Below are 14,170 nucleotides of genomic sequence, written 5' to 3'. Positions count from 1 at the left end.
GACTCGACACACCAACCTGTGCACTGCCTGGATTGATTACAAGAAAGCCTACAACTCCATGCCACACTCATGGATCACTGAATGCTTGGAACTGTACAACATCAACAGGAACCTGAGAGCCTTCATTGCAAACTCGATGGGACTGTGGGAAACAACCGTTGAGGCCAATTACAAGCCAATTGCACAAGTCTCCATCAAATGTGGCATATACCAAGGAGATGCTCTGTCCCCACTGCTGTTCTGCATAGGTCTGAACCCCCTCAGCCAAATAATCAACAAGACTGGCTACGGATACCGACTCAAAAATGGGGCCACCATCAGTCACCTCCTATACATGGATGACATAAAGTTGTATGCCAAGAGCGAGCGAGACATCAATTCACTGATCCACACAACCAGGATCTACAGCACAGACATTGGAATGTCATTCGGACTAGAGTAGGGATGCACCGAAATAAAAATTCTTGGCCGAAACCGAAAACCAAAAATGAGGAAACCAAGGCCGAAAACCGAAACACCGAAAGAAATTATTATGTCAGTTATTAGAACCACAGCATTTATGGATTTATTTATATTATATTAATATTATCTTTATAATATTAATATTATTATCTTATATAATATTTATTTATATATTTATATTTTATTTATATAGCATTTATTTTCAGCATTGCATGTTTTGCAAATCGCTATCCGTGGGTCTTTCTCTGAGATAGTGAAATCAGTCCACACCGCAGACATGCTGGCTCTTATCCCGTTTTGCCGCGTGCTGGCTGCGCTGTTTGCTCACGTCATCACAAGTTTCGGCCGTGTTGTTTCGGTGATTTAGGTCTTTCGGCCAAAAACCGAAAATGCACTTTTGGGTCATTTTCGGCCGAAAAATTTCGGTGGCCGAATTTTCGGTGCATCCTTAGACTAGAGAAGTGCGGTCGCATGGTGACAAAGAGAGGGAAGGTAGTCCATACAGAAGGGGTCTCATTCCCAGAAGGAACAATAACAGACATTGAGGACAGTTACAAGTACCTTGGTATCCCACAAGCAAATGGCAACCTCGATGAAGCCACAAGGAGAGGAGCCACAGCCAAATACCCACAACGAGTAAGGCAAGTCCTCAGAAGTCAGCTAAATGGCAAGAACAAGATCCGGGCAATAAACAGCTACGCCCTGCCAGTCATCAGATACCCCGCAGGAATAATAAGCTGGCCAAAGGAAGAGACGCAGACCACAGATGTCAAGACACGGAAGCTCTTAACCATGCACGGAGGGTTCCACCCTAAGTCCAGCACCCTGAGACTGTACACTAGCCGTAAAGAAGGAGGCCGAGGACTACTGAGTGTGAGAGCCACTGTTCGGGATGAAACAGCCAAGATCCATGAGTACATCAAGGAAAAGGGCCGAACGGATGACGTGCTCAGTGAATGTCTCAGACAATGGCAAACAGAGGAAGAGTGGCTAGAGACACCATCATGGGAGGACAAACCCCTACATGGGATGTACCATCGGCAGATAAGTGAAGTGGCTGACATCAAGAAATCCTACCAATGGCTGGAAAAGGCTGGACTGAAGGACAGCACAGAGGCACTCATCATGGCTGCACAGGAACAGGCTCTGAACACCAGAGCAATAGAGGCCAAGATCTACCACACCAGACAAGACCCAAGGTTTAGGCTGTGCAAAGAGGCCCCTGAGACAGTCCAGCACATAACAGCAGGGTGTAAGATGCTAGCAGGGAAAGCATACATGGAACGTCATAACCAAGTGGCTGGCATAGTGTACAGGAACATCTGTGCAGAGTATGGACTGGAAGCCCCAAGTTCAAAGTGGGAAGCACCCCCTAAAGTGACAGAGAACGGGCGAGCCAAGATCCTGTGGGACTTCCAGATCCAGACTGACAAGATGGTGATGGCAAACCAACCGGACATTGTGGTGGTGGACAAAAAGCAGAAGAAGGCCATTGTAGTGGATGTAGCAATACCAAGCGATGGCAACATCAGGAAAAAAGAACTTGAGAAGCTAGAGAAATACCAGGGCCTCAAAGAAGAGCTTGAGAAGGCCTGGAAAGTGAAGGCCTCGGTGGTGCCCGTGGTCATTGGGGCACTTGGGGCAGTGACCCCCAAACTGGAGGAGTGGCTACAGCAGATTCCAGGAACAACATCAGACATCTCAGTCCAGAAGAGTGCAGTGCTAGGAACAGCCAAAATACTGCGCAGAACCCTCAAGCTCCCAGGCCTCTGGTAGAGGACCCGAGCTTGGAGTGGGAGACCACCCGCGGAGGGTGAGAGGGGAATTTTTTTATTTATTTATATATATAAATATATGTAAAAAAAAATATATTTTTTAGTGGGTAGATCTTCGTGACCTGGTCATTCAAAAGTAGCTTGCGAGCTGAAAAAGTTTGGGCACCCCTGATTTACACTAACAAAAACATTTGTATACTGACATTTATTAGTTTTATAGTGGTGCTGTAGTATATTTTTACTCTGGCCCTGTTCCTGTATGTTTCCCTCATAAGGCTGGGGTCATGTACCAGATCAAGCACGGGATTTGCGCGGGATAGTGAGGTTTAGTTTCAGTAATGTATAGTTACCGACGACAGAATATTGAATGGCCAGTTGTTCGTGACCAGAAAAGAACGAGAAGGTGACCATATAGGGGCCGCAGAACGAACAAGGGAGCTGGGGACCAACCTAAAGCTGTTAGGCAAAGCGATAAGGTAAAGAGTCGCCAGGTATAAATCTTGGGGACTGGACGACTCTGGGCGGGCCACTCAACTATTTTTCTTTGGGCATGAATCACTTCATTCTGACATTGGTAGAATAAAATCTTTTCCCAATCAGCCGTGTGTCACTGAGGTTTTCCTTCCCTGAGCCAGCTCCCTCCACCAAGTGCTTTTGAAGACCAGCTGAGCAACAAAGACAATTCCACTCAGTACACTAAGAAAATAACGACACTGGGCCAGCTTCTCGCAGTTACTGGACCTGCGTGAAGCGGTCGCACCGCTGAGGGTGCATTGTGGCGTACTTTCATGTCAGGGGTTGAGGTAAATTTTGGATTCTGTATGTCACCTTAAATGGCGACCTTGCAGCAGTGAGAAGATCCTAAGCTATTTTTACGGTACAGAGAAGCTCTAGTTTCAGTAATGTGTAGGTACTTAGAATATGGAAGGGCCATTCGTCCGTGACCAGGAAGACCTTTATCCATGCCCTTTTAAGGGCATCGGAAGTAACCAGTAGAGTGAGACTCGAACCGCAGCTGTTGTCTTACGAAGTACAAATGATGGGGGAGAACAGATAGAGGGAGCGCGAAGGACAAGAGCAGGCGCGCAAGGGGCAAGAGCAAGAAGCGCGAGGGCCTTTTTTGGGGCGAACATCTTGGCTGTCAAGAGCTGAAACATCTTTGCTCTTGGGGCCACTCTAACTTTTGGAGAGACATCACTTTGACATCGGTTGAATAAATCTTTTCCCAATCAGCCGTGTGTCACCGAAGTGCTTCCTTACCCGGACCAGCCATCGTCCACCGAGTGTTTTTTTGGAGACCAGCGAAACAACAAAGACCATTCACCACAGGGTCTAACACAGCAAGCCTGCAGTTAGCGTCTTGCGTCATCTTGTCTTTATTCCTTTGTTTACTTGGGTCTTGTCTCATTTTTTGGCAGTTAGTCAGAATAAAGACGTGTTTTTTACTCGTGCCACAGTTTTTTCTTTAACTCATTTTTATTTGAAGTGAATAGGAACCACCAGCCGATGACATAGGAGGTATTTTGTACACGATTTAGAGCTGTTATGAGGTGCTCGTGGTTCAGTTTAGTTTTTGTTGTTGTAGCAATACATCATTTTATCTGGGAGGGCTGTGCTGCGCCACGTCGCGTTTACTCTGCCGAAAATACGACAGAAGAAGAAGAGGAATGACGTCATTCGGGGCTTTTTTTTTTTTCGCCCGGCAAAGATGGACGCGCATGTGAATTAGACCACCGTATCGTCATATTCTTCAGCTGATTTAATGCACGTTGCTCCGTGCCATTCGGTGTTTTGTACCATCAGAAGTTTTAGAAGGCTTGTTTCTCTCTTATTCACTCGGCTCAAGAGCAGTCTTGAGTTTACAACGCCTGCGTTTTACAGCGTATTTGCTCAGGTTTGTTTGTGCTACATTGACAGCCTTGATTGTCATAAACGAACTCAAATGTGTTGCAAGGCCTGACAATATGGAACATATTCTACCGGAGTCATCGTCCGTCCAACATTGTGTGTATTGTGTGTTATACAATTTTTTTAGGGTTCGCAATGGATCCTACCACTCTGGATAGAATCATTGAACTGCAGAAAAATCCAGCCAGTATTAGAAATCTTTGCATATTGGCACACGTTGACCACGGTGAGTTTATTTTTAGGATTTTCTACACAATCTACTTTAGAGTTTGTATACAAGTGCTATAACTGAATGTAACATAAAGGTTCAACCTAAAATACAGAGTAGGCATCTTCAGAAAATACAGTAGTTAATAGATTACACCTTTCATTCCGTTTAAAATAATACTCGGTATAGTGGAACCACTTCCTGTGTAATCAACCACCTTCTCCTAGACAAGTTCTTGATATAATCTGAAATAGTGGTTTGATAAAGAAAATACATTATCCTCCCCATGATGGTTGTTGTGGTTTTAAAAGGTTTAAATACAACATCCTCATTATTTAAGACATTTGTTGACTGTTTGTTTCCCCCAAAGGTAAAACTACTCTTGCGGATTGCTTAGTGGCAAGCAATGGTATCATATCAAGCCGCCAGGCAGGGAAGGTAAGTTTTTTTTCTGTATATGTCCAGTAAAAATATAAATGTCCTCACACCCTTATCAAAAAGCCACAGTTTAATTTTGTCAAATCCGCACTTATCGACCGTAAGTGACGCGTCCCTCCGTTTAAAGGGTTAAAAACTCTCCTTGTTCCCTTTGATGGGGGAGACGAGAGTTTTCAGGTCGGGGCGGGAAAAGATTCGTTCGAGTCTAACCGCCTCTAAGATATCAATTTGGAAATAATTAATTTATTCTTTTTAGGACGCTAATCCCTTTAAAGTCACCCTGAAACCGGTGCAGAGTACCCCTTGAGGCCCGGAATCAAGACGACCGCTCTCTTTTTACAGTGGCTCCTTCCCCTTTTTTGATTTGTAGCTCTTGTTACCGCTCAGATAAATGTATCCGTCTTTGGTAAGACCAAAGGGATTTGTTGATTTACTAGAGCGCACTCGCCCTAGCTGAGCTCAAGATAACTACTTCAAACCAGATTTGACAATTCCTGATGTTAAGAATTAAAGCTGTCTTCACTTTAAGAAGAATTGAACGGATTTAAAGAATGACTACGATAGCGATATTAAGACAATGTAAAGTTTTAATTACCGCATATTAAACCATGCTCGACATAGTTAACCGAATTAGGGCTTAAGAAGAAATTTTAATGACAGAGTAGGAAAAGAATTACAAGTCGAACAATTAACAATAATTCCACTCACAAATCTCAGAGCAAAAGATGCTATTTGGTGGAAAAAGTCGAGTGATCAGTTCTCCTTTGTTCCAAAAACCGAATTCTGTTTGAATAGATATGTGGCCTTAAGGAGGAGGACCACGCCTTGAAAATGGCATCTCTTTTCTCTGCTGGCCCCAAGTCCTTTCTTGTCCATAAGCTTAAAATTTGACAAAGTCTAATTCGAAGACTCCAGAAATTCCAATCACAAAAAGTATGAAAATCCATCTTCATCTAAAGGCGTTATTGGCTCCGGGCACGCAGTGCCAGCATACTGGCGAGAGAGAGAGTTGCCTGTCCGGAACCAAGCTTTTATAGGCTCGTTCACTCCACCTCATAGGAATATGTAGGTAAAAGGTCAGTCCCCCTGCACCAGGTCATAGGAATATCTAGGTGAAAGGTCAGAATCCCTGCACCTGGTCATAGGTGCATCTAGGGGAAAGGTCAGAATCCCTGCACCAGGTCATAGGAATATCTAGGTGAATATCTGTCCGATTCCACCAGTATAGCAAACAACCTCTTTTGTCTCCCCACAACTTAATACATTCATGTATTGATGGAACAACAATGTTAAATACATGTTGGATATCGATTTAAACATTGCAACATCAAAAAAGCATGTTTTCACAATAGTCAATTTAACAGATAATCCTCATTAGCCATAATTATGGATTCTTCTAACTTTAACATATATAATGATATTGCTCAAACTGTTACAGATTAAAATTATGGCAAAGCAAAATCATATTCCAAAATTGTGTGTTGCTACGTGTTTGAACAGGTCGTGTCCTCCCAACTGCTAACAATTTCATTCATTAGATTTGTTAGTTTCCATCACGTCACCCCTATGTCGAGCTTTGGCACCATCTCCTGGTGAAATTTTTGAATGACAGTATATTCCGCACTATTAGGCGCACCGGATTATAAGGCACACCTTCAATGAACGGCCCATTTTAAAACTTTGTCCATATATAAGGCGCACCGGATTATAGGGCGCATAAAATAGAAGCTATACTGCAACAAACTGAGGTTGACTAGGGTTGCGGTATGCATCCACCAACCAATAACCAACGAGCCCTCTGTAAACAATCGCGTTTCTCAAACGATCTCCTATAAAATGATCGGAACTGACTAAAGTTCGATCTAATGCATTGGTACTATTTACCTATGTTTCCCTTCCATATCGATCCGTAGATTTACTCGAAACATTAACGGAGCAGCCTATTTTGACATGAAATAGCCTCGCGCGTATAGCAGCTATTGTTATAGCATTAGCCATCCGCAATTTCCCATGAGCCTCAGCTCGCAATCTCCCATGAGCCTCAGCAAACTGTAAACAATCGTGTTTCTCAAACGATCTCCTATAAAATGATCGGAACTGACTAAAGTTCGATCTAACGCATTGGTACTACTTACCTATGTTTCCCTTCCATATCAATCCGTAAATTTACTCGAAACATTAATGGAGCAGCCTATTTTGAAATTAAATAGGCTCGCGGGTACAACAGCTATTCGGTGACGCCCCCTGACTACAGTTGCCGTAATGTTGGGAAGCGATGCGACCTTGTAATTTACTAGTCGTACTGAAACGTTTTGGCAGAGCACTGTGTACAACCAGTATGGATCAACAAATTCATCAATTGATCCATATATAAGGCGCTCTGCATTATAAGGCGTACTGTGTTTTTTTTAGTAAAATGTAAGTTTTTAGGTGCGCCTAATAGTGCGGAAAATACGGCACAATAGAGGTTGACTACATCAATCAGTCACCTCCTTTCAGTCTTTCAAAAGTTAATTTTGAGGAACTAACTTCTAAGTAACTTTTACTAGGCCCTCAACATGTCATCTCTATGTCAAGCTTTAGCACCATCTCCCGGTGAAATTTGGAGTTACATGTTTTAGGATAGCCAATGTGCCTGGGCTAAATCCGGATTATGCACCATCTTGTACCACCATGCCACTTGACAATTTAAAATAGTCAAAATTCTTTTATTTGGCCATGTAAACTAGATCTGGGCAAAGTGCAACCCAGAGGCCACATCCTAAGCCACTGATTGGCTGTCACAGTGACCATGAAGTCAAATTAAAATGTAAACTATGTTGTGCTTTTATTTTGAAAATTTTGCTTTTATCGTATGAGCATGTGGATGCTGATATGAGCCAGGTAGCAAGCACGAGCTACAACTTGTGTATGAATTGTTGACTGCAGTTAGCCTAATGTTTGCAACATTCTTATTTATTGTACAGTAGAGGGAAGACGGCCAGTTTCACATTCTGTACTTTTTGGGTTTATTGTAAGCCTTCACCACTGTTTCATTATAAATCACTCTCAATACTATTATAATTTCCATATTTGAATTCTAGAAAATAGCAAAATTGAAAATCCACATTTTTATTGAAGTCTGCTTGATAAATGAATTTCAAAGAAGGGGCGGGCGGCGGGTAGCTGATTAATGCAGCGTACCAAGGAATGTGTTGAGCCACTGCAACATACGGGTACCTCAAGGGTCAAATTTAAAAAAGTTTGTGCATTGACAAGACACTTTAAGACATGACCGATATTAAGAGGATGACCGATATGAGCTGCCGATATTTTTGGTCAGTTGTTAGGACCAAAATCTTAAACGTTTTGTGCTTTATTTGCATGTTGAAATATCACTCTAATAATAAGTGGGTGCACAACATTTCTGAACTTAGCATTTATTGAACAGACAAATCAATGATTTGAGTATTAAGTATGAAATGTATAAAACATGTAAAATAAGTCAATCGTTAACATAAAATATTTTTTCCAAGTTTGTTTGCGCTTAAGTGTAAACTATGTATGTTAATAAAATAAATACTTTATGAATAAATATTTATTAAACAATAAAAATAAATGCAAAAAAAATTTGCCGCATTTTTTGGACTAAAAGTTGCTCCGGAATATACGTCGCATTAGCCATAAAATGCACAATAAAGTAAAAAAAAACATAAGTCGCTCTGGAGTGTGAGTCGCATTTTGGGGGAAATTTATTCGACAAAATCCAACACCAAGAACAGACATGAACGAGCAACAACAGGCTAAACGATAGGCAGCTAACGTGACATAAACACAAACAAAGAGCTGAGAACGGCCCTGACGTAACATTCAGAGTTATTCAAATAACGATTACATAAATAACACGTTTATAAAACTATCTGTGTCACTTGAGTTTATTAAATCCATCGATCGTCCTTTATGGAAACGATGCCGCGTATGCGCCGCGCCGGTGACGTCTAAATATTCTAAATATTCCACAGACCCATATAACGATATATAAAGTATATATCAAATAACTATCATATAAACAACAATATTATCAAACCATCTGTGTCACTCCAAAGCATTAAATTCATTGATCAAAATCCTCGTCCTTTGTCAATAACGCCGCGCGAGCGCAGATGACGTGAGCCTCATCGTTTTTCCACAGATCTAGTATATAACAATATTGTAGCGTTAACAAAGTACAAGGAAAGACGTGGGTTTGGTAAACATCTCTTTATTTATCAAAGCAAGAGTTCAACGAGCCAACAAGTACTGAACTGTAACAATAAAAACATACAAGTTGCTCCACGAAATAAAATATATCAAATAACTATAACATAAATAGTTCACCACCATACGGCCCCAAGCACCGGCGTGGACTTCCAGGTGTGTGGCGGCGTGGACTTCCATCCCCGGAGGTGGCACTTCCAGCCACGGAGGTGGAAGAGAGCTCCATAGAATAGGACCGGGAGTGCGTAAAAGCCATGTCCGAGCCCCATCCACTGTCCCTGGACAGCCACCCGGCCGAGCGCCGGCCCCCGACTTCCATCCATGGAGGTGAAAGAGAGCTCCGTAGAGTAGGACCGGGTGTGCGTAAAAGCCATGTCCGATCCCCATCCACCGTCCCCGGACAGCCACCCGGCTGAGCGCCGGCCCCCGACTTCCATCCACGGAGGTGAAAGAGAGATCCGTAGAGTAGGACCGGGCGTGCGTAAAAGCCATAATAGTTTTTCAAACCTTCTGTGTCACTCCAAATCATTATATCCTTCAAACTCTTCGTCCTCCGTGTCACTTACAAACAAAGCCGCTAATGATGCCGGTAGTACGTGGGGCCCTTCGTCATCCCGTGATCGAATCTTTGACCTTTATGTAAACAACCGCTGCGCCGCGCTGCTGACGTCACTTGAACTTCAAATGACAGTAATCCCTTGCTACATCGCAGTTCGTTTATCGCGTTTATTTTTTTTATTTTTTTAGTTTTAATTTTGAAAATTTGTGAAAAAAATCACACATGTCGCTCCCCAGTATAAGTCGCCCCCCCAAACTATGAAAAAAAAACCGTGATTTATAGTCCGAAAATTACGGTACATGAACAAAACAAGATTTAACCCCAAATTTTAGCGGTTGCAGCTTATAATCAGGTGTGTCTTATGGTCTGGAAAATACGGTAATCAAAGTGACAGTTTAAATAAAGAGTTTAGAAAAAAGTGTGTTTGTCACTGACAATTGAACTTAAAAAACAACTTTTGTCTCTTCAGTTTTTCCCCTAAAGTAATCGTACATTTCTGCGCTCACCTTCTTGCTCCACTCCATCGGTGACCTTACGGCGTAGGACCGAGCGCTCGGCCGGCCCAGGACCGAGCGCCCGGCCGGCCCAACACTCCCACAATCTCAAGATGCTTCCCGAGCTGCTCCAACCACCGCACATGCGGTCGCCCTACTGGGCGCTTCCACCCCCCCGGGTCCGGAGCGGACAGAATCCTGTTAGCTGAATCCGTGGATCAGTGATCCGAACATTGCCGAACGACGCCCAGCAGCCCGTCCTGTCTACAACGCGGCCCATAATCCAGTCCATACAAGTGCTGAAAAGTGATGGGGCTAGTACGCATCCCTGCCTCACCCCAGTATTGACTGTAAAGAAGTCAGAGGTGGTGCCTCTGTACTTAACAGCACTTGCTGTGTCGGAGTATAGAACCGAGATGAGATGAACAAGCTGCGGGGGATCCCGCGTAGCCCCAGAAGTCTCCACAGAGCATCTCTACTTACTGAGTCGAACGCCTTCTTGAAATCAATATAGCCTGCAAGGAGCTTTCTATCGAATTCTCGAAAGTGCTCGGTGAAGACACAAAGCGCGAGGATGCGGTCGACGGTTGATCTTTTTGTTGTGAAACCGGACTGCTCAGGCCGCTGGTGGTCTAAGAGCTGCTGACGTAGCCTGTTTAGAAGTACCTGGGCGAAGACTTTGCCTGGCACAGAGAGAAGGGTAACCCCTCGGTGGTTGTTACACTCCCGGATCTCACCCTTCCCCTTCCAGATAGGGACGACAACGCCCCTTTTCCAGTCGGTTGGAATGAGCCCCGAGCCCCATACGGAGCAAATCAGCGTGTGCAACTATGTTGTCAATGTTACCACAAGAAGCCTGTGGTCGGTGTTGAAGAACTGTGTACTTAAGAACACCCTGCAGTTCTGCAGCAGGGTCCAGCGACCCTCCACAAGTACCTGGTCAATCTCCTTTCTGACCAGGCCGGTATTTGAAAACCAGTTCCAACGTCAAGAATCCGTTCTCTGGAACCATGATCCACCAACACTCCTGGCAAAGTCAAGCATCATGGTGGCGTTGGTGTCACGTTCCCCATTGGGGAAATTTCCAGAGTGGTGAGGACCAACACATGCCTCATAGCCATCCCTGCAGGTACCAGCGACAGCATTGAAGTCCCCAAGAACAATCAGCATGTCCCTCCCAGAAACAGCGTCCACAACCGAGTTCAGCGAAGAAGTCTTCCTTCGCAGACAGCTCACTCGTCATGGTGGGAGCGTACACTGCGACAAACGATACTACGCCCAACGAGTGTGCGAGCCGTAATCGCATAATACGCTCCGAGACCGACGTGACCTCCTTTATTTGTGACGCCACCCGGTCGGCCACCGCAATGGCCGCTCCACTCCCTCTTTGTGCTGACCGTCGAGTTGACCAGACAAGTAGTAGGTGTATCCACCTGCCCTGATCTTGCCAGAGCCAGGCCGCCGTACTTCAGAGAAAGCAGCTACAGTGATGCCCAACCAAGCGAGCTCCGCTGACACGGCGGCCACGCGGGAGTCATCCTGGAGTGAGAGTACGTTCCAGGCGGCCACCCAGACCAAACGCCTCAGGTTCAACCGAGGGTTTCGCGATCGGGTGAGCGACACCTCTACACCACCACAACATGAGGCCACGCCCATACCGATCCGGTTGCTCTGGGGTTTACCCTCAATCGGGCTGCAAGAGTCCCGAGGGCTTTGCCCCCCCGCCTTTATACGGCGCCATATTTTGGCGTCGAGGGTACCGTTTTTTTCCGTGTACAATGCGCCCCTATGTATAATACGCACCCTAAAAATGGCATGTTGATGCTGGAAAAAAGCCTGAACCCATGTATAATACGCACCCAATTTTTTTTTTTTTTTTTTTTTAAAAGGGAGGGAGACAATGGGTCCCATTTTTATAGTCTTTGTTATGGTCTTAACTAGGCTGGATGTACTTTTTTTGTTGGCGTTGATTTCTCCGACTGCCCATAAAGGCACCACCGCGATCAGATGAAAAGAGAGGAAAGTGACGTGCGGACATGTGAAAAAGGGAGAGACGTTAAAGAGGAATAAAAACACCCTTGGAAACCAAAACTTGCCCCCCGCCGCGACTCGGAGCCGCAACAAATGTTTCGGATTTGTGCAGGGTACATTGTGACAGCAAACGAGCAGGTGATCGAGCAAGCGTCTGATACGAGAGCATTGCGTTCGTATGGAGCGTGTTTGAAGTGAACAGCAGAGAAGAAAGGAACAAGGCAAAGTGTTGTGAAATAAAATATTACCTGTAATACGCATTTTGTTATTTGCTGATTGAAACTGCTAATTAAACTGTGAATTGAAACTAATGGGAAGAAAACGAATTTCTCACTCTTTATATAGCTGACGTGTCTTGCGCATCCGTTCTGCGCATCCGTAATGGCGGCCTCCGTATGATATCCAGTTTGCGATGGAGATTAAAAACCAAACAATATTTGACAATAACACACCATCAAGGATCGCACCATCGCATCAAACGATGTGTCGCCAATTATGAATTTTACTGACTAAGTGTGTTAGGCAGGATGGCTGAATGCGATGCGCGATTGACAACAAACAAGAAGAAAGGTGATTTCAAGTTTTATTTTGAGGGAGATTTGTCATGTCTCGTCGCCAGTTTTGCTATGTGTCCAGGTTGCCATAGTTTCTGTTTGCGTCGCCCCTCCCTTCCTGTGTCACCTCAATCAATGTAACGTGTTTTGTATTTACGTCCTGTCTGCCCCTCGCTCACTGTCGGATCATTGCATGTGTTACTGTCATGATGTCTGTTTGGTTTATGTTCCTGTCTTTTGTAATGTCAACCTGTCTTTTTGTTCCACGTCTTTGTCGGTCAGTCCTGTTGTTGGTTTTGTTGTACCATGATTTTCTTAAAAAAAAAAAAAAAAAAAAAAAATAATAATAATAATAATAATAATAATAATAATAAAAAGAATTTAAAAAAATAAATAAAATTTTTAAATTTGTACCCATGTATAACGTGCACCCAAGATTTTAGGACAATAAATTAGTTAAATTTTGCGCATTATACACGGAAAAAAACGGTACTTCCCGGAGCGGGTTTCTAGTATGATTTCGTCGACATTCTATTGCGAAATTTAATGGGGTGGGGGTGCAAGCCCCACTCCCCGTGGCTGCGGACGCAAAAGATGCCACCCCTTTCAGCACCAGGGCAAGTGCCCAAGTACCGCCGATTGTACATTTGGTGACAGAAATATTAAATGATTTATCTCAGAGTGAAGGGTTGTCTGTTTCTGTATGTAATCAACTGGCAAACAGCCCAGGATGTTGTGTGTCTTTTACCTGAAGTCATCTGAGATTCCATCTCACCGCATCTCTGCAAACCAGAGCTTCTCAATTATTTTCTGTGAAGAAAATATTTATCATTCCCTTAAACCAGGGGTGTCCAAACTTTTTGCAAGGAGGGACAGTTTTGATAAAGTGAAGGGGCCCGGGGGCCAATAGTTTTTCGGACATTTTTTAACTACAAATATTTCATGCAAATACACACTGTTATAAAACAAGTTTCATTGTCCCAATTGACTTTATTGTTTAAATGACGAAACCAAACATAATCCACTCAGGCAGATGCGAACAACTCTAAAAACACAAATTCTGCCTTTCATTCTGAATAGTCAGATAACATTGAGCAAACTGTATGAAAAACCTTCAGGTCAAGTTTATTTCTATAGCCCTAAATCACAAGCAGTCTCAAAGGGCTTCACATAGACAAAAATTGACAATTATTCTCAAAGCATCCCCTGATCTTAAGCTCCCAAAAGGGCAAGGAAAAACTAAAAAAAAAACCTACTGGGGGAAAATGAGAAACCTTGAGAAGGGACCACAGATGGAAGGATCCCCCTTTCAGGATCACCAGGTTGAAATGGATGCAGAGAGGGCACAAATGATACAATATGAAAATCAATGAAATAAAAAGTGGATGTCCATGTCAGAGCGAAGGGCTGCCGAAGGAGCCCTCAATTGTCCTGGCAGTGTCTTCGAGGAGGTTGAGCTGCAGTTCCCCCATCCTGAATTGGCCCACGAGAATCCAGATAGCCGC

The 14,170-nt window shown here is 43.8% G+C and overlaps 1 protein-coding gene across 5 annotated transcripts in view; it reads left to right on the top strand.

Annotated features, from left to right (window-relative positions):
- The first annotated feature begins 3,900 nt into the window (after window positions 1-3,900).
- efl1 (elongation factor like GTPase 1) overlaps window positions 3,901-14,170 on the top strand; it is a 120,243-nt gene continuing 109,973 nt past the window's right edge. For 2 of the 5 annotated variants that reach the window (XR_009714144.1, XM_061276216.1), the window contains exons 1-3: window positions 3,908-4,131; window positions 4,273-4,371; window positions 4,724-4,791. Coding sequence is in view for 4 of the 5 variants with exons in the window: in XM_061276216.1 (XP_061132200.1) it covers window positions 4,281-4,371; window positions 4,724-4,791 (159 nt within the window). In the remaining variant the exon portion in view is untranslated. Of the gene's footprint in view, window positions 4,132-4,272; window positions 4,372-4,723; window positions 4,792-10,055; window positions 11,693-14,170 lie in introns of those variants that run through there. The other 3 variants (XM_061276215.1, XM_061276213.1, XM_061276214.1) reach the window with 3 other exon arrangements.

Source organism: Syngnathus typhle, linkage group LG4 (assembly GCF_033458585.1).
Source record: "Syngnathus typhle isolate RoL2023-S1 ecotype Sweden linkage group LG4, RoL_Styp_1.0, whole genome shotgun sequence".
NCBI lineage: Eukaryota > Metazoa > Chordata > Actinopteri > Syngnathiformes > Syngnathidae > Syngnathus > Syngnathus typhle.
Note: the sequence above shows the minus strand (reverse complement) of the source record. Positions and strands in the feature narration are given on the sequence as shown.